This window comes from Lolium perenne, chromosome 1, assembly GCF_019359855.2.
Source record: "Lolium perenne isolate Kyuss_39 chromosome 1, Kyuss_2.0, whole genome shotgun sequence".
Classification (NCBI taxonomy): Eukaryota; Viridiplantae; Streptophyta; class Magnoliopsida; order Poales; family Poaceae; genus Lolium; species Lolium perenne.
The window spans coordinates 264,948,862-264,969,911 of record NC_067244.2 but is presented as its reverse complement, the minus strand read 5'-3'; the positions used below and the strand labels follow the sequence as shown (position 1 = coordinate 264,969,911).

The window sequence follows — 21,050 nt, the reverse complement described above, 5'->3', positions numbered from 1 at the left end:
CTCGACGCTGCGACCGGTCGGCGTGGATGGATGGGCGGCGGCAGCCTGGCGCTGCAGACTCCCTCCTCCCGTCGGCTCCCCCCGCAACACGCCGGCAGGGGCTGGTGGTGGGCAGCGGCCATGCCCATGGTCTGCGCCATTTTCCCCCCGGCCTCTCATCGGTGCGTGGAGATGGTCTTGGGCTTCTCCCGTGACACGAGGTCGCCCGGGGCAGCTGCCTTGGGTTCGACGGTGGAGGCGGCCTTCTTCTTCGCCGGAGGAGGTCGGATGGTTGCTTGGGTGGCGGATCACGAGATCCCTCTACCCCGGCGAAGGGGCCACCGGTGAACTCCGCGCCTTGACTTCATTCTTGGCGGATGATGGCGGCGGCTATTGGCGTCGTTCCCCTGCGAAGGCATCATCTTTGATGGCCTCTCCATTTGCTCTCGCCGAGTTGGGGACTCGCGGCTGTCGGTGAAAACCGTGTCAAGATTGGCGAGCGATGGCGGCGTTAAGCGTCGCTTCCTTCTTGAAGGCATCGTCATTGCAGTCCGCGGAAACTCACTCGCGCTGCTCCGGGGGAAATCCTAGATCCAGCAAGGATCAGACGATGACGACGCTCCCTGGGTCGTGCTACCTCTTGGGCCATCGTTTTTGGAGCAGCGGCTAGATGGAGGTGGTTTTTGGTGGAGTGCTGTTCATCTACCACGTTGTCATCGATGATTTTCAACGGCGTGGAGCTGCGGAGTATCGAAGACGGGCGAAGACTGCTGGACGTGGGCAGGATGGTGGAGCTGTTTGGTGTTATGGTGACATCAACGGCAGGTCTGGCACGGTCAATGCGTTGATCTCGCTTGGAGATGGGTTCGAGATAGATGGTAGTTGCGAACTCTACGACGTGTGCAATGGTACACCATTAGGGTTTTGCTTTTTGGATGATGTGTGTTGGTGTACCATCAGGGAGTATGGCCTTGTTCATGGTCCCCCCTTCATCGTAGGTATAGCGAGTTGTCGCTAGGAAGGAGGCTTCGAGTTGATCTTTGTATTCCCCTTGTAAGACATTACGAATAATTTAATAAAGAAGAAATTTGTGTGCATCCTTTGGATGCAGAGGCTAGAGCTATGCTCCTTGATCGAAAAAAACAAGCAATAGCTCTAGTGGATTTTGGCAGCTCAAATACCTTTCTGGATAAACAGTTTGTCCTTAGAAATAATTTCCCCACCAAGTCTACTCAAGCAAGAGCTGTAACAGTAGCTGGAGGAGGTTCTCTCATTTCAGATGCAATAGTGCCTAATTGCAACTACACAATTCAGAGAACTCAATTTAATAGTGATTTCAAGGTATTACCTCTGAAGGGTTATGACATGGTGTTGGGCCTTAATTGGCTCAAATTATACAACCCAAAAACTTTTGATTGGATTGCAAGGACACTCAAAATTACAAAAGCAAAGAAAGAAATTATATTCACTGATCACTTGCTGCTTCAACAGTCTAATATCATCTCTGCCAAGCAATGTTCTGAGATATTGAAAAAAGGAACTAGTGGCTATCTAATTCAGTTATTCCTTATTCATCCTGAAGCAGCAGAGACACAACAACCACAAGGACAACTATCTCTAGCAGCTCAACAACTATTAGAGAACTTCTCTGATTTATTTGCCACCTCTAGCAGCTCAACAACTATCATCGGCACAAACCAAAAATACGGGAAGTATTGGGCGAGGATCAAGGCCGAGTTCGATGAGCGCAAGCTCATCACCAGCGACTACAACAAAGTGACAATGAAGAGGAGCCAAAAGGCAATGTCGACGCGATGGGTCATCATCCAGGCGTCCGTGAACTCCTTCCATGGGTACCATCACGACTTAGAGACTAGAGGCGACAGCGGCGCCGATGTCGCCCAACTGGTACGACTCTTTCTTCCATAATCTGTAGCGTCTACATTGTGTTCGATGAAATGATTCTGCTTCCTTTGGTTAGTTTGATAGGGCCATGGATTTGTACTCGAGGAACTCGGAAGGTCACAAGTCTTTCGTGCTCATGCATTGCTATGATAAGCTCAAATTGAACGAGAAATGGCGGTTGACGCGCTTGTCGCTGTCCAAGGGGAAGGACGCCATTGATCTGGACGCGCCGTTGGCAACTTCGACAGGGCGTCCTACTGGCAACAAGGCTGCCAAGGCCGCCTTGACCGACGCTGCGTCGTGTGAGAAGACGCAGGCGTCGATCACGAAATGCCTCGCCGACGTCTCCTCGACCTTTCTCTCCCGCGACAAGAAGGCCGACGAAAGGTGGGCCGAGCTGCTCAAGAGGCAAGAGGAGAAGTTGGAGCTCAAGAAACGCAGGGACGACATGTCCCTGCTGAGAACATCGACAGAGGGAATGTCTACCCGGACGCGAGCGGCGCATAACTTCTTCAAAGGCCAGATCCTCGACGACATCGAAGCCAAAATGGCGGCGGCCGATGCTGCCGCCGACGCGGCGGCCCTGGCAGCGGCAGCGCAGCAAGAGCCGGCTGACGCGTCTTCTACTGCTACACATGCGGCCTCTGCGTCGGCGACGGAGCAGACGGAGCATGCATAGCAACGGGCAGATCGCGACGAGGTCATCGTGATCGACGGGCATGCGTCAACTCAGGATACGTCGCCGTCGCCCAACCCCTTCTTCTAATTAGCATGCACCACCGGTCTGCGCGCCCAGTACTTTGATCACCGCTACTCTGATCGCGACGATCTGACGGGAACGATCTCTTTTGAATGCAACTATTTGAATTTCTGATTGGGGGATGCGTATAGGAAGCGACGTCTCCCAAACGCGGCACGAACAAAACACGTCCCCCAAACGCTCGATCTGGCGCGATTTGGGGAACGATTTGGGCGACGCGACTGGAGATGCTCTTACCATCTAAAATCGACCTGTGCATCAGGTTGGGCCGGCCATGATGGGTCCAACTCTCACGCGCAAGACGACACATCGGAGGCCCACGCCTCAACTCTGTCCGCCTAGAGTGTCTAGTTGTTCTCCTAGTTTACAAATTATTGGCCTGCTAGGTGTCTATTCGATCCAGGGAAATCTATACGTCCGATTCACGCAGGCGCATAGCCAAACGGCAAACCCTATACACCGACCAGGTCGGCGCGTACAGCGCGCCGCACACCCCGCGCGCGGTACGGGCCGGCCCAGTTAGGTGCGGGCTGCCTCCTTTTTAGATTTTTCTTTTTTTTTGTTTCTTATTTTCTGTTTCTTTTTTTCCTGTTTTCTTTTTTCTGTTTTCTGTTTTCGTTTTTCTTTCCTTTTTTTCTGTTTCCTTTTTTTACTTTTATTTTTCAGATTCGAAAAATAGAAATATTTTAAAAAAATAAATTAAAAAATGTTCAAATATAAAAAATCGTTCAAAATCTGAAAACCGTTCAAACATGAAAATTGTTCAAACATGAAAAATGTTCAAATTTAAAAACCGTTTAAATTTAAAAATCGTTCAAACTTGAAAATTGTTCAAACATGAAAAATATTCAAATTCAAAAACCGTTCAAATTCAAAAAACCGTTCAAACATGAAAAATGTTCAAATTTTGAAAAATATAATTTTTAAAAAATTATTCAAAATATAAAATCGTTCAAATTTTAAAACTGTTGAATTTAAAAATGTTCATATTTTGAAAAAAATCTTGAAAAATAATTTCATAAAAAATGTTAGATTTTGAAAAAAATATATTAATAACAGAAAAAAAACAGAAGGAAGAGAAGAAGAAAAAAAGAAAAAAAAAACATACCTGAGCTAATGGGCCGCGGCCCAAACTACCCGACCTGGTCGCTGGGGGTGTGCGGCACCCCGCACGCGCCGACCAGGTCGGCGTATAGCAGTTCCCTAGCCAAACGATGCCGCAACCGCCCACAAGATGGAAGCAAGCGAGGCAGACGGCGTTGGTGTCGCCGTCGAGGCCTCATGGCGTGCTGCTCCGATCTGGGATTGCAGGCCAAGATCCCCTGTCCCTAGCAGCATAGGCGCATAGCGACCCCGGTCCCTTTTTTTTCTGGGCTCCAATTCTCTTGCTGTCATTCGCGTCTCCGCGAGCGACCGCACCCTCATCAAACCATCAATTGAGGTTTAATTGTTCTCCTTCCCTGGTAATTTCACCGATTTCTTTTAAACTTTTGTGAAAATTGTTCTAGTAAATGAAATAGTGTGGAACTATGGCGTGGATTTCTGTAGGTATAAGTATGTTCAACTAGAAATTTATGTCTGCTTTTAATCATGTAGATTGATGATGTATTTCGGAAATTGGAATTTGAAAAATGCAAAAAATCTTTTCCTACAATTTTTCCCTTTGTTTCATCATCACAATATGAGTTTTTTTTTCTAGTTCTTCCTATTGTATTATTATGAAACATTTCTTTGCAAATTTGGATTTTAAAATGGAAAATCCAAGTAATTGTGTCATATAATGTATTTTATAAGTATGGACATACTTTTACATATAGTAGAGTAGTGCTTGAAAATTGCGTGCCATGTTATATTGGTGCATCAGGGTGATCTGAGCTCCAGCTCCGCCCCTGGTTCGATGTGGATGACACTTCGGTGGATGGTCGTGATGACACCGAGGGGCTGGATGCTTCAGCTGCACACATAGCAAACCTACTGTCGTCCGAGCCATCTGATGGTACTAACCACAGAATCAACCATGCCTTTACAAGGACAGTTTAGTAGTTGCATCTAACTGATTATTCACCACTTTCATGGTCATGGTTGTGTGGATGCAGTGAAGCTTGGGATTGGTGGCTTCAGCATGGTTGCAGCAGCTGCGCTGCACTCGGCAGCATGCTATGCTCATGGAAAATTCAGCAGCGGCATCCCCTACCCGATCACGCTCAGCGCGGTCATCAGCCTGAGTGGCTGGCTCCCTTGCTCAAGGTGGTCCAACTCTGACCACTGCAGAATCTCATCTCCGAAGAACACCTGGCCCTTTTGCTCCTAATATTGTAACGAACCCTAATGTTCTTGGTAATTTGATGCTTTCAGGACCCTGAGGGGAAAGATGGAGAGCTCACACATGGCAGCAAGAAGAGCCCTCTCCCTGCCCATCCTGCTCTGCCATGGCAGAGGTAATAGCAAAACGAACAAGGCTTTTGAATCAAGTAGGATAACTCAAAAGATGAATTACACTGCTTGTTACTGAATTCTTGAGATGTACTCTTGCAGCGGATGAGGTCGTGTCCTACAGGAACGGTTAGCGGTCGACTGAGTTTCTGCGGTCATCAGGGTTGTCGTACCTGACTTTCAAGGCCTACAACAGGTACACATCTTGCATCCAAACTAGGTCCCCTTTACTCCCTTTCTCTCCAGATTATATGAACATTGAACAAGGGTTTTATCCGACGATGCAGGTTGGGGCACTACACTATCCCCGAAGAAATGGACGATGTCTGCAAGTGGCTGAGCTCGACGTCGACCGGTCTCGCTAAATTGAGCAGCACCTCTGTGCGCATGCACGTTTTGTAGCTTGTGACACTGGTCTAGTGTTGGTGTTCTGTAACATGGTGTAATGTAGTGCTTGTTTCGTAATGCGGTAATAACGTGACGGATACTGGTCTAAATCCTTTTCATACTACTATTTCTACTACCTGTGCTCTGATCACTGCAGAAATATAAGAGAAAACCTTTGCAAAAAGTACATAGCGGTCAGGATGAATACCTTTACAGGCAGTATGGATGTCAATCGATGGTACTCAGCTGGATGCAGAAATATGCATGTTTGTAATGCATACATATTAAGACTATGCTACCACGCTACATATTCAGCTCTCATAATTGCAGAAAATTTTGGGTTTGATAAATGATCAACGTCACAAGAAAGCCTTTGCAAGACTATATAACCGATTCTGTCAACTATTCTTAAGCTTGTACGTTCTGGACTCCCATATCAGTTTGATCGAGAGCAATGTCTACTGAAACTACATCAGTTTGATCAAACATCTACGGCCACTGAGATGCGCGGAGGTCCGAAGTATCGTTACACGGAGTCCTGAACCCATTTACGGTTACAATCGCATATTCGACAGACATGAAGTGGCGTATTTGACAGAGAATGGGTGTCATGTTCAGGGTGGTAAGGCGGCATACTCTGAACTAAAAACTGTCATCATCCTCACTGCACAAAAGGTGACATCCTCTGTACTGAAGACTATGATCATCATTGCACAAAAGGTGGCTGAACTGAACTGAAGGCCGTCTGTTGGATCCAGCAGGATCAACTAGCTCTAGTTTGAGCCACAAAAGAATAAGATCAGAAATACCTTGATCTGAAGATGATGCCATGTCTCCTCTTGTTTAATTGCTCACACCAAAATGGAGCAACTTGTGCTTGATTCTTCCCAGTGCTTTAGTGCTAGCCTGATCGGTGGCTTAATTTGTGTGAGAGAGAGAGTGAGAGAGAGAACTGAGAGCAGCCGTATATTCTCTACTCTTCTAGGGTCATTTGACCCCTTTATATATGTTTAGCACTATGCACTAGGGGAACCAGCACCGTTGGATCAAAATCGATGTCTCCGATCAAGACAACACATAAGGATAGGTGGCCATTTACTGTAGCACCGCCCTACTGTAGCACCGTCCTACTGTAGCAACTCAAAAAAATCTGACCTAGGAGAGCAGCCTAGATCACCAAAATATCCAACATTCTCCCCCTTGATCGTAAGGCTGATCATTATAAGCTCATTTTTTTCAACAAAATAATGTACTAGGACGAAAAGATTATAATGGTCTGTTAGGTACCATTTAATCTAGTGACTATAGCACATTACTTCATATCAAAATGAACCTCTTTAATTTATGAGCTCCATAAACTTTATTCACATCATATATTAACTTAATTTACATAATTCTTTACATAAACATCATAAACATTACAGACTCATCTTTTGATAAAATGGTACACCAAGACAATAGGTTACAACAGTCAATTAAGTACTGCTAAACCAAGTGACTATGGTTCCCATCCGATCTCAAAATGAGCCCCTTTTTTGGGGAGATGGTGCCATAATAGTTCCAACTTCTCCAGGATTAAAAGCTTTCAACCAAACCCATGCCGGCAACATGCTCTCTAAATACGCTGGGTGGTAAGCCTTTCGTGAGCGGATCCGCTAACATAAATTTAGTACTAATGTACTTGATATCTATTGTTTGATCCTGGATTCTATCTTTCACAACAAGATACTTAAGGTCAATAAATTTGCCAGCTGCACTTGACTTGTTGTTACTCGCATAGATCATCATGGGTTGATTATCGCAGATAGAGTGAGAGGCCCGGAAATGCTGTCAATCACTCTTAGTGCCGGATAAAATTCTTCAACCATACCGCCTGCCCGGTTGCCTCATAACATGCTACAAATTCTGCCGCATTGTCGACGATGCAAAGAACAGTTTGCTTCGAGCTTTTCCATGATATAGCTCCTTTTGCAAGGGTGAAGATATAACCTGATGTGGATTTCTTAGTATCAACACACCCCGCAAAATCAGCATCTGAATAACCCACTATTTCGAGATTATCAGATTTCTCATAAGTAAGCATGAGGCCTTTAGTACCTTGCAAATAACGCAAGACCTTTTTAGCAGCCTTCCAAAGTGATCCGCACTGGATTGGACCGATATCTGCCAAGCATCCCGGTCACAAAAGCTAAATCGTGGCGAGTGCACACTTGTGCATACATAATACTCCCAACAATTGAGGCATAAGGAATTGACTTCATCTCAGCAGATTCATAATTATTTCTTGGGCACCGGAAAGTCCCAAATTTATCGCCCTTAACAATAGGAGCAAAGTAGGCCGAGCACTTATACATATTGTACTTTTTCAAGACTTTTCAATATATGCTCTCTCGAGATAGCCCCAAGATCCCTCTCGATCTATCCCGGTGAATTTCAATTCCTAAAACATAAGTTGCTTCACCGAGATCTTTCATATCGAACTTTGAAGACAGGAATCTCTTGGTCTCCATCAACATATTTTTATCACTTGCTGGCCAAGAGTATGTCATCAACATATAATATCGTGAAGATATAATTACTCCCCTTGAACTTAACATAAACACAATTGTCCTTCTTATTTTCCTTAAAACCAAATTTCTTTATGACTTGATCAAATTTGAGATACCACTCTCTTGATGCTTGTTTCAAACCATAGATGGATTTCTTCGATGACATCCTAAATGTTTATTTTCTTCCATAACAAAACCTTCCGGTTGTGCCATGTATACATCTTCATGTAAGTCACCATTTAGAAATGCCGTTTTGACATCCATCTCGATGTAGCTCTAAATCATAATGAGCCACGAGTGCCATAATTATTCTGAATGAATCCTTCGAAGAGACGGGTGAAAACGTTTCATTATAATCAATCCCTTCTCTTTGCGTGATTCCTTTTGCCACACGCCGTGCTTTAAACCTTTCGATATCACCCTTGGAGTCACGTTTGGTCTTATAGACCCATTTGCATCCAACTGTTTTGGCTCCTTCAGGGATTTCTACTAAGTCCCATACATCATTGGTGCTCATGGACTTCATTTCATCTTTCATAGCATCGAGCCATTTAGACGAATATTCACTTTCCATAGCCTCCTTAAATGAGGTGGGATCATTATCCAACACTGGCTCATTTGTATCCTCACTCATGTAGGTGAGATAATCATCAGAATAGCAGGCTTTCTAGCCCGCCGTGACCTTCTAAGAGGCTCATTATTCGGCACATTAATAACAGTTTGAGACTGATTATTTTTAATAAGAGCATCATTAGATGTGACATCTGGAACGATCACCGGTGTATCGCCAGGTGTTGCATTAGCAGCACGTTGCCTTCTTGAATACACTCGTAATTGCTGTCCTTGGTCCTTTTGTTGTCCAAATATGTGAGCACCATCACTACAGAGCTGAAACTTGAGGTGCAATTTCAGTATGTACTGAAACACGGCTCTTGGATTACAGGCATCGGGACAAATTCCTGGTTGTCCTCCAAGCCGACTTCTCTGGGAGTCATGCTCCCCCTCATCATATCACTTTCCAAGAACACAGCGTGTCTTGTTTCAACAAATTTCGTTGTCTGATTTGGACAATAAAATCGATATGCTTTAGATTTGTCAGGATAACCAATAAAATGGCAACTGGCTGTCTTGGGGTCTAATTTTCCCATAACCGGATTAAAAATCCTTGCTTCAGCAGGACAGCCCCATACATGAAAATAATTCAGGGTTGGCTTTTTCCCAGTCCATAATTCATACGGTGTTTTGGGCACCGATTTACTGAGAACCCTGTTAAGAATATGTGTCAAATGTTTTAAGGGCTTCCATCCATAAATTCACCGGTAAAGTGGAGTGGCTTAACATACTCCGCACCATATCCATAAGTGTGCGGTTTCTCCTTTCAGCCACCCCGTTTTGCTGAGGTTCACCCGGTGCTGAGTATTGGGCGGCAATGCCATTTTCCTGTAAGAATTTTGCAAATGGTCCAGGAATTTGACCATAAGTTGCATGTCTGCCGTAGTATTCACCACCACGATCAGATCTTACAACTTTAATTCTTTTATTACATTGATTTTCAACCTCAGCTTTGAAAATCTTGAACTTGTCTAATGCCTCTGATTTTTCTTTGATTTGATAAATATATCCATAACGGGAGAAATCATCAGTGAACGTTATGAATGAATTATAACCGTCCATCGATCTCACATTAAACGGACCACATATATCCGTATGAATTAATTCCAAAACTCCCGTGCTTCGGTTTGCACCTTTCTTAATTTTCTTGGCATATTTTCCTTTGATGCAATCGATACAATGATCAACATCCGCATCCGAAAAATCAAGAGAAGGAAGAACTTGATCTTTAATGAGACGCTCAATCCTCCCCCTCGAAATATGGCCTAAACGATAGTGCCATAATTTCGAAGAAGTCTCATTATCATTACGTTTGCGTTTGGTACCGACATTTATATTTGAGGTAGAACCCACATTATTTATATCATCACAAAGGGAAATTACATAAAGTTTGTCGTGTCGACAGGCAAGGCCAACATTATTATTGTCATACATAATTATACACTGCTTATTCCCAAAGTGACACTCATAACTGTCATCATCTAAACATGAGACGGAAACTAAATTCCGTTTCATTGAGGGTACATAGAGAACATTATTTAGCTGAAGCTTAAAACCGCCATGAAGTGTAAGAGTGAAGTCTCCAATCGCCTCGGCATAAGCTTCAACACCATTAGCAACTCTAATTGTTCTTTCCCCTCTTTTTAGGGTCTTCCTCATATTGAATCCCTGCAACGAATTTACAACATGAATTGTTGCACTCGAATCAATCCACCAAGTATTGGTGGCATAATTAACATAAAGGGATTCTTCAACAACAGTAATAGTGTCGGTACCTCTTTCTTTGAGCCATCTCTTGAAGCCAAAACAATCCTTTCGCCTATGCCCACCTTTTCCACAAAAGTGGCAAGCATTGAAATTATTTCCTTCAGCATTAGGCGCTTTTTCTGGCTTCTTTTGCTGTGAACCTTTTGAGGATTGGCCTTTTTCCTTGAACTTATAAGGCTTGGGCTTCACATATTCATTCACAAATTTTCTATACTTCTTCTTTTGTGAATGACCAAACTGATTAACATGATCAATTCTGTCAGCCTTAAGCCTTTCTTCTTCTTGCACACATCGCGCCATCATTTCATCAATCTCCCATTTAACATCCATCGCATTATAGTTGATCATAAATGGATCAAATTGGGGAGGCAAAGATGACATAATAAAATGGACGAGGAAACCATTAGAGATTTCCATCTCCATTGACTTTAGTTTGGCGGCCATGTTGCACTTTTTCATAATATGCTCTCGAAGACTTCCAGTGGGATCATATTTTTCATCAATTAGCCTTCTGATAAGACTTGTTGCATAAACTTTAGAAGACCCTTTAAATTGATGCTCAATTTTTGCAAAGTACCCTTTTACTGTCTCACAATCAGGAAGGGCTCCCCTCATACTCTGTGTAATGGAGCCCTTTATCATCATAAGGCACTTGCGATTAGAGTCATCCCACTTAGTCTTAATAATGTCATATTCCTTCTTGAGGGCTTCATAATTTTCATTATTTTCTTTAGGCACCTCAGGAGGATCATTAAGGAGAGCATAATCAATATTGAGTAAGGCCATAGTGATCTCAAGCTTCTCCTTCCACGTGACATAATTGCTGCCATTTAGCTGTTCGATGCCATTTAGCATTCCAGCAATATTAGAGACATTAGTTGCTGCAAAAGAAAAAAAAATTCAAAATGCTTTAGTAAGCATCATCATAATCATCATTAAATTTTATTGATCAAATTCAAATCAGCTTTGGCCAGAGATGAAAATGAACAACAAAATTTTGTGGACAAATATTCATCAATTAGCTTTGGCCAAATTGATAAATAGAAGCCACACATTAATGATCCTCATTCATTATTTTTCTTTTACCGACCCGGTTCACATCAGCTTTGGCCAGAAGTGAAACAGACCAATAAAAGAATTTTGCAGTTAAAATGCCCGTCAAACAACTTTGGTCAGAATGACAAGGCATAAAACCACACTTTATTTGAGGATCCATAAACTTTATTTTGCAGCGGAAGCATTATCACATAATAATTATAGTGATAAATATCACCATAATTCATTAATCATAAATAAACTAAATAATAAAAGTAATATCAACATGTAAATAAACTAAGCATGACAATTAAAAATTGTGGCCTAAAATAAACATAATAAGCATAATCAATTCATCCAGAAAAAAATAGCCCTGAAAAGATATTTATTTCAGCCCTAATTTTTTTTTTATTAGCATAATAATCCTGCTGAACTGGGCCAAAATTGGCCCAGCCCAGTATTTGCTCCCCCTGATCCCCTCTTGGGCCACAGCCCATTTGCAACGCCAGGACCACCCGAGCCGTCGGATGCAATCCGATGGCCAGGAACGACCCCGGCTGGATCAAAACCAGCGCGTCGTCGCCGCCCGGCTCCCCACGAAAACCCTAGCCCATTTACCTTTCTTTCCTGCTCTCCTCTCCCGACAGCAGTGGCGACGCCGCTGCAATAGCGAAGACGGCGAGCACCGCGCGACGGGGAAAAAGCTTCGGCGTCAACCAGGCCCTCTCGCCGGAGTTGCGTGCAGCTTTGGCCAGCGCGCAGCTCCGTCGAGCGGCTCTGGGCGGCGCCCCTGTGCGAGGCAAGCGTGCGCGTGTGGGCGTCCCCGCGACGGCGACAGCTTCCTTCGCCAGGAACCGGCACAGCAGCTGGTCTCCAACGGCGTCGAACGCGCGGGGAGAGCAAAGCACCCACCGGCCAAGCGGACAAGAAGGCTGCTCGGGTTCGAGTCCGAGCACACCTTCCAACATAAGAAGATGGCTCCGATGCCGCCGTGGCCAGCGACGACGACGAGGCCCATAAGGTAAAGTCCGCCTTGATCTTGATCTTGAATTAGGGTTAGGGTTCCTTCAAATTTGGGGAATTTCGTAATCTAGGGTTTCGGAATTGGGAAGAAGTGCTTAAATTCATCATTATTTATTCATTCCCCTTTAAAGAATCATGCTTAAGCCGAAACCACAACTTGATTTCAGAGGAGAATCATAAGGGATTTTAACTCTAGGGTTTCTAGGAATTGGGGAATTTGAAGATTTGCAAGAATCTGCCTTAATCCCCTTCATATATGCTTAAAACCGAGAAAAACCCTAGATTCACTTTAGAACTTTTAGGGCTGTTACTTTAAGAAGACAGGGCTTAAACTTAAAACATAATTGATAACCAGGAAGAACAGCCTTTAAACATAAGCATAAAATTCTTTCACAGAAGCAACTTGGGCATATGTCTTGACTTGGTGACAACATATAAACACATGGGTATGTGCATATGCCCCTGATCTTGATTTTGGCTTGATAAATCAAGCATGAATCTTAACATAAGAGGGCTCAAACTTAAGAGCTAGATGCTCTGATACCATTGTTGGATCCAGCAGGATCAACTAGCTCTAGTTTGAGCCACAAAAGAATAAGATCAGAAATACCTTGATCTGAAGATGATGCCATGTCTCCTCTTGTTTAATTGCTCACACCAAAATGGAGCAACTTGTGCTTGATTCTTCCCAGTGCTAGCCTGATCGGTGGCTTAATTTGTGTGAGAGAGAGAGTGAGAGAGAGAACTGAGAGCAGCCGTATATTCTCTACTCTTCTAGGGTCATTTGACCCCTTTATATATGTTTAGCACTATGCACTAGGGGAACCAGCACCGTTGGATCAAAATCGATGTCTCCGATCAAGACAACACATAAGGATAGGTGGCCATTTACTGTAGCACCGCCCTACTGTAGCACCGTCCTACTGTAGCAACTCAAAAAAATCTGACCTAGGAGAGCAGCCTAGATCACCAAAATATCCAACACCGTCATCATTAATCACTGCACAAGAGGCGCAAAACTCCAGGATTACACTCTTGAACAGATCAATCTACAGCAACTTCTCCTGCGGAATGTAAAGAGAACTCACCCTGTTCATGGTCGTTTGTTCTGGCCGGAGCCGCTGTTGTCCCCAGATTGTGTGGGTTGTTCTTGCATCTGCGCCGGTTCCTCAGCCATGCTGCTGTTACCATCAACCTGCTCTTTGTCACCTGCTATGTACACGCAGAGCGTCACATGAGTATGATCATACAAGGAAATCAGAAAGAGGAGAATGTGGTCGGTGCACTCACTCCCACGGATCTCCTCAGAGTTAGCACAATCTAGGCACGTGCACTTGGAGGTGCACTTGGTGGAGCGCTTCAGAACAAGAACCAGCTAGCCTCGGTCAGAAAGATCACAGAAGAAGCATGTCTAGTTTTTTTTTCCAGAAACAGTAGATGCAGCAAGAATAATATACTCCTACAGATATAAGAAAAACAATGCATGTAGCTAGAATACACACCAGGAAGCAACCACAATTCCCGTTGGCGCACTTGATCTTTTTGCATCGGCACCCAGCCTACGCGCAACAACCACTTGAGTCAGAACAGCATTTTTTTGCGAATGAGGCAGAACAGCATGGTGTTGATGAATGTGGTGTGTGCTTCAAGTACGAACTAAAAATCATATGTTACCGTTGGCATCCTTGGAGGGATGGGCTTCCTAGGCTTGTTGTATGCGTTCTGAAACTGCTGCATACCGACCCTGTTCTTCTCAATGTTCAGGCAGTTACGGCAGTCGCATTTTTCAGAGCATAATACTTTCTCCCTGAAACAGTTGCAGTATCTGCACATAAAGTATTAACAAGCACATATTATGTAGGGGTTGGATGGGTTTCAGATTCTGAACATGTCTGCACATACTACATACCGTAGGATACAACGGTGATTGGGGCAGCGGCACACCGGCGGCTGGAAATCTGATCCTGACATTCTGAACACCAATGAGGAGGTATCGCTGCAATGGACAAGATGAGACAGGTTCAAATGAATGAAGTTTCCAGATATCACACTTCAAATCTCCATCCACAGTTGTAAATAGTATCAAACTGTGTCAGATCTGTCTAACTAGGAATCTGAGCAAACTTATGGAAGCTACTAACGAAAGAAGAAAAAAAACAGTTGCTGATTGGGGAGATAAATCATTCCAGACATTCGATCAGCAGTAGGATCTTGATCAGAAAACAAGACTGGTACAAATCAAATGGGTACAAAAAAGAGAGGAATATGTTGAGGCAGCGAATTTGGGTGGCAGCAACATAGACTAGAGCTGGACAGGGTCATCAATCCAGCGTTCAGCATGGTGAAGAAGAATCTACTCAACAATGAACTGAGAGCACCCAGAGTCTTATGTATAGGAGGCAACACACACATGCATCCAATTTCCAAGCGTGATATGGCCAGCGATATGCGGTAGAATGTCATCTCACAAAATAAGTCCGGGAATGCAACTCAAGGAGGCGAACGATGGAGAGCAGTCGATTGATGCATGCCCTCGAGAAATTCCGGTCTTAGTGAAGTTACCGTCTCACCAATTCAGAAAATTCGTGAGACACCAATTCAGGTCCTTGCTAGTACAACGCACTTGAGATAATCTGTGAGGCACCAATTCAGAAAGTAAAACATGCACAAATCAAATCGGCCATGCATGAAGTAGCACACCGGCTGTCATCTAACCAAAAAGCTTGGACAAAGTCGAGAATATCATAGGTCATTCAATGCTGAACAAGAGCTGAACGAGAGCGCGAGACTGATGCATGCCCACACACACTTGCTGGAATGCAAACTAACATGAGACGTCCGGGTCCTAGTGAAGCTTCCGGATATATATATATCACCAGACTATAGATTTCCATCCACACCCGCGCAGTTGCAAATATCAAAGGAACAGGAGGTAGCCAGGAGGAATTAATACTCGGTCAGTGCGCGATGGAGGGTGAACTAGTACAGTTTACCATCAAGTAGAATCGGTTTACGCAGCGAAGGATGAACGCGCGCACATAACCTAAGCTAGGCGAGGCACGCACGCACGCAGTCCTCCTCCATCCGTGCCTGACATGGATCACGTTCACCTGCGCATCCACGACAGCAACATATACACGGCACGCACGCGCCGCTGGTTCGTCAATCGAGGCAACTGAACTAGAAATTCGTGCGAACCCGATCCGAATCCCAAACTCGGGCACCGATCCTTGGCGAACGATGCCGGAAATGCGGGATGCGCGCGCATGGCGACGGTTCGAACCCAGGGAGGAAGGAGGCGAGAGGAGGAGGGAGTGAGGGGTGCACTTACGGACGGGCGCGCGCGGGAGGGCGGAGGAGCAGCGGGTGGGGAGGCGGACGTCTTCAGCGGTCGCCGGGGCGGAGGAGGGCGTCGCGTCTCCGCGTGTGCCTGCGCGCGGCCGAGAGAGCGGGGTGAAATTAAATGTTAGCCGCCGTGCGCGCGCGATACCCTAAGGAAGGAGGGACGAGGAAGCGGCGGTGGGGGCGAAGGAGCGGGGTCGGGACTAACCGAGAAGGGAGGGAGGTGGCGCCGACGTCGCCGGTGCCGGTGCCGGTGGCGGCAGCGGAAGTTGGTGGTGGTCTGGTGTGTGTGTGTCGCCCGGCCGCGAAGCGAAGCGCAAGCACAGGAGCGTGGTCTGGTTCTGGTGTATAAGAAGGAAGGAAGGGAGCGGTGGCGTGGCGTAGCGTGGTTGGCTCGCGAGTGGGTTCAGCCCTGTGGAGGCCCGCTTCTACACGATGACGCGGCCCAGTGAAGTGATGACCCGATCCACAGCGTAGAATTGCTTGAAGAGGAGGTAAGAAAATCACAAGACGATTTGGAAAAAAGAAAAAGGTTAATGCTACTCCGTTCCAAAATACTATAAGCCAATTAATTATATTATTACTCTCTCCGGTCCGAATTATTGGACGTGACGTCCTTTTTACAAAACATCCCTTCTAATATTCCCGACAAACAGTCGAGTTCTTTTCGTCGTCTATCCCTAACACTCGTCGTCTCGCCCGCGCCGCCTGCTCCACCCCTCCCTCGCCGGCCGCCTTCCTTCCTCATCGTCTCCCCGCCTTCCACCCTCTGCCTTCCACCAACCAGAACCCAACGAGGAGGGAGCAAAGATGAAAGGGGTCCCTTTTGCCCCCAAGCGTCTGATTTTGCCGGCTCCGGCGGCGGTGTTCGTGGCCGGCGGGGAGAATCCAGAGGATTCCTCGCATCCTCTTGCGCCACCACACGCACCACCTGTCGGAGCTTCCCGACGACCTCCTCCGTCGCGTCCTCCACTTCTCCCCACTCAAGGAAGTCGACGCAACCACCACGCTCCCGCGTCGCTGGCACAAGGACGAGGCACGAGCTGGCGAGACCGCGCGTGGCGAGGTGTTGCTGCAGGGAGTGACGCTATGGCGTGAGCGCGCGTGGCGAGGTGGTGTTGCAGCTTGCGGCGGGTCAAAGGCGCCGACGCGAGAGATTAAGAGCCGGCCTGCAGCGGCGCTGCTCTGCTGCTGTTGCATTTGGGCAGACAAGGGTCAAAGACGCTGGCATTGATTTGATATATCGCCGTTCGGCACCTGGGTCAGGTCGACGACGCCTGGGATCACTCATGGCCAGTTCAGAAGCGGCGGAGCATATGCCAGTGCGGCTAGTGGTGGAGGTGGAGGTGAAGGTGGAAGTGGAGACGGCGCCAAGTACTACAGTGCTAGGTTCAAGGCATCTTCCTCCGAGAGGCCTAGCGTCATGACATCGATGAGAATGCCGCGATATTTATGAGTTGATTTCATGGTAGGGTCTATTTATACACAACTCAAGTCATGCCACTGCCACGCCTATAAGCCAAAAAGTAAATAACACCTAACCAGGTCCTTTCGGCTTTAGCTTTTGGCATTTGAAGGTCATATAGTTGCATGGTCGTATAAGCTACAGAAGCTAAAACCAAAAACGCATTTTTTAGATGCTTTCGAGGCTTATAAGGCTAAGTCAAAAAGGCAAAAATAAGGCTAACCAAACACACCAATGTACGAGTTTGGATATCTTTGAATCTTCTATCTTAGGAAAATATTAACATCTTCAGCATTTACCGCAAAATAATGATAGGAGGAAATAGGAAATAAAAATGGAAGAGGTCGAAATAAACATTTAAGATTTCCATGTATTTTTTTACCAAATGTTCATGTATTTCTGAAAACAGATTTTGTACTTCCAAAATTTAACTCGTGTAAAGAAGAAGAAAAAAGGTCATGTATCCATTGGCGAAACTGGAACAAAAGTGAAAAAATAATAATGAAGTAACTAATGTAATAAATGTAGAAAAATAGAAAGAACTTGAAATAAACTAAAACCAATGGTATCATTTGTTGCAAAACGAAGAAAAAATTGATAGCACCCCGTGGACAACACTGCATTATGAGTACAGAACAAATATAGTACAATATAGAGTTACTTATTTATTATTATTTCCATTTTCCAATTTGGATTGGATTTTTGTAGCTCTTGCAACATGTAGCTGGGTTTTTTTAAAAAAAATCTAAAATAATATTCAAAAGTTTCAAAATAATCTTTAAAAATATATGGATGTAGTCAATGATGTATTTTACCAACCTGCAAAATTTGAACTTGGGATACCTTATATTCGGGGATGCACAAAAATAAATAAAAAATGGATAAATTTTGAGGTTTTGAAATTTTGCACGTCAGGCTTTGTCACTTTAGCACATCCCTAATATAATGTATTTTGAGTTGAAAAAATTCATACGCTTCGTGGAACACAGTATTGTCTACATGAAGATTTAATTAAGTATCTTTTGGAACTTTATAACACATTTTTCAAAATTTTCAGGAACGGGCTACGTGTAGCTCGAGCTACAATTGTGGTTTCAGGTAGCATAAATTCCCGACGGGCCTTCAGTGGGCTATATTTCTTTATATACTAGATATAAAAGTATGGTTTATGCTTACACACCAAATAGCGAGCAAGCAGATATAAACAAAATATGTGAAAAGGCTAAATAAAAAACATAACTTTAAAATATACTAATAAATAGTAGACGGTTTACAAGTAATGATATTTCACACGAGCCAAAAAGTAGACGTTTAATGAATTTGTCCGTAAAGCTGGTATAACAGTGCAGGTAGCAAAAAACACGACAACTAATATATGTGTTGAGGCTCATGTCCTTCATGTACGAGTACACTTAGCAAAATTAACCACATAATAATATAATTTCACCAAAATGATTTTTAACGTAAAAATTTCTACCTTACAATCGCACGATGTGTATTTTCTAGAAGAAGTTAAGTTTAAGTTAAAAGTTGCTATTAGAAGACAAACAAAAATGACAGGAACCGTGAGCTTTATTAATTAGGCAAAAATATCTTACAATCGTTAACCAGAAGAACCTCCACATAGGCCGGAGATGCATTACAAAAACTATTAGAAATTCCAAATTGCCTAATTACGCTAAAACATCTGCCCCTTGCTAGTACTTGGGCCTCTTCTGCACTAACACAATAAGAAAAGAGTTTACATTCTACCATAACCACTTGGCTAACCGACTAAGTCCTTATATACGAGGAAATAATAAAATCACATGCCTTAAAGGTTTTATTTGACCAATTAGACAAACTTAAGTCTAAATATATGTGTTTCCATGCGTTTTAGAATAACAAATTAATTTATATATCAGTTTCTCTTTCTCGAGTACCAAGCAAATAGAAATTCAAGATTGTATGAGTTGTTCACATAAGAGTTTTCCTTGGATATTTAGTGTTAGTTGTCACAAGAGACTATAAATGAAAAGAGCAATGATTGTAATAAGAAAGTGTTGGCAAGTCTACGGTTTCAAATCCAACCCGCTTCCTCGTTGTATCCAAGAAATGGTCCAACCATTGCCTCCTTTTTGAGATCGATAATCAAGTGCGTGAAATTAAACGGAAATAGATAGGGAAATAAAAACATAAATTCAAATGAAAATTTCACTCTAATTCAAATTGAAGGATTGTATTTATTACATGTTTGAACAAAATTTACAAACTAAACTAAACCTAGATTTAATTGTGTTGGTCGTGTTCGAAGGTGCTCCAATCCTCGTCGAGAGGGTTGTCATCATTGTCACCGTCGCCATCTGTGTCGGTGAAGCCTCTGATGCCCATCTTGCTGGCGGTGACGCCATCGTTGTCGTGCTCGATGTTGATGATACCCATGCCTTCCGCCAACCACCGGTGAATGAGGTGATAAGTGCGGCGGTGAGCCCCACCACTTCATCTAGGTCATCGGGTGGTGGAAGGGCGAGGGTACACGGCGTGTAACTTCTCACGACGGTGCCAGATGAGCAGGCTGTGGTTCCTTCTTCGGTACGAACGTTGGATTCTTCTCCTTCTATGCCAGGCAAAGGAAGAGACGCCCCCGTAGTGGCGAATGCGAATCCTTGGTTGGGTGGCAAACGAGTCCTGGAGGCAAGCTCCACAAGGAAAACCCCATCTTGTCACGATGAAGAATGCAACGAAGATCCGATCCGTATAGAGATGAAGCCGAACAATCTGACACGCTGCTAGTACGGTATTATTGGTGGCGCATCCCTATTTTAGTACTTCATTGGTATTTTAGGCATAGTAGTGTAGTCTGTTCCGGTTCCCGCAAACAAATTTCGTAATGGCACTTTAGGTAACTACACATTATCACACAGTCTTCAAGTTCAGGGTGAGATTTAGAGCTAGGTTTCATCGACACCCTCCACATTCACCGTTGCTTTGGCCGCCGGTCTGAAACCGAGCCCACAACCTCTCTCGTTCTTCCTTCCTGCTCTGCTCCCTGCTCCACCTCTTGTCCGCCTGCTCCATAACGTAGTGGCGGTACGCGAGCATCACCGTGACAGCGAACACCGCGAAGTAGTTATCCGTTCTGTTCCTGCGAGAAATCCCAAACCGATCGATCAAGCCAACGAAAGGACCAACAGGGAACCGATGGATCGTACACAGTTAGTTGAAGGAAACTCAACTAATTAGAGGAAACTCACCAGTGGCCGGAGCCAAAGAAGACGGGCGACGCGTAGAAATTATGCCAGCCACCGCCCGAGTGCATTGTCCTCCGCTGGAACGTGCTACGGGCCACGGCGGCGCCGGTGGCTGCAGTGTGACCGGAGAAGCGGATGGCCGGCGCCGCCTGCCGGACGGCGGTACGTAGTAACGCCGCCATCTCTCGCGCGCGGGAGAAGCTCGGTCAGCTAATTTGGTTTAGTTTTTCGAGCTTGGCTGGTGGAACTTGTACAAATCCCGGCAGTCGGCCGTTCAGCTAATTTGACCGTTCGGCTACGGCTGGTGGACCTGGCCTTTTATGGGCGGGGATGGAAGCGTAGACGAGACCAACACGGACACGGAGTCGGGGTGGACTGGGGTAGCAGGAAGCTGGCCAACACGGTCAAGGACGTGGTGGGCCGCCTGGTACTTCGTTCCTGCTCCGCGTTCATTGGCAATCTGCATAGTGTTGCCAATGATGTATACCACAGACGTGTAAAATATCAATTTTCAAATACTTTATATTCTGAGACACAAAAAATCACAAAGGTGCATATCTAAG

General features: G+C 44.9%; 1 protein-coding gene and 1 pseudogene across 1 annotated transcript; one reads left to right on the top strand and one right to left on the bottom strand.

Annotated features, from left to right (window-relative positions):
* Window positions 1–649: 649 nt before the first annotated feature.
* Window positions 650–5,616, top strand: LOC139834996 (uncharacterized; annotated as a pseudogene).
* Window positions 5,617–20,134: 14,518 nt separating this feature from the next.
* Window positions 20,135–20,700, bottom strand: LOC127327877 (uncharacterized). The gene is made up of 2 exons (XM_051354684.2): window positions 20,491–20,700; window positions 20,135–20,381 (listed from the first exon to the last, which is right to left on the bottom strand). The coding sequence occupies exons 1-2, from the start codon at window positions 20,667–20,669 to the stop codon at window positions 20,195–20,197; spliced, it is 366 nt and encodes a 121-aa protein (XP_051210644.1). The 5' UTR covers window positions 20,670–20,700; the 3' UTR covers window positions 20,135–20,194.
* Window positions 20,701–21,050: the final 350 nt, after the last annotated feature.

Bases quoted from the DNA above. Each gene is read 5' to 3' on its own strand.
- LOC127327877 (XM_051354684.2), bottom strand. From the start codon at position 20,669: ATGGCGGCGTTACTACGTACCGCCGTCCGGCAGGCGGCGCCGGCCATC. The intron at 20,382-20,490 runs GTGAGTTTCCTC...GATTTCTCGCAG, and splicing joins TTCTTTGGCTCCGGCCACTG to GAACAGAACGGATAACTACT.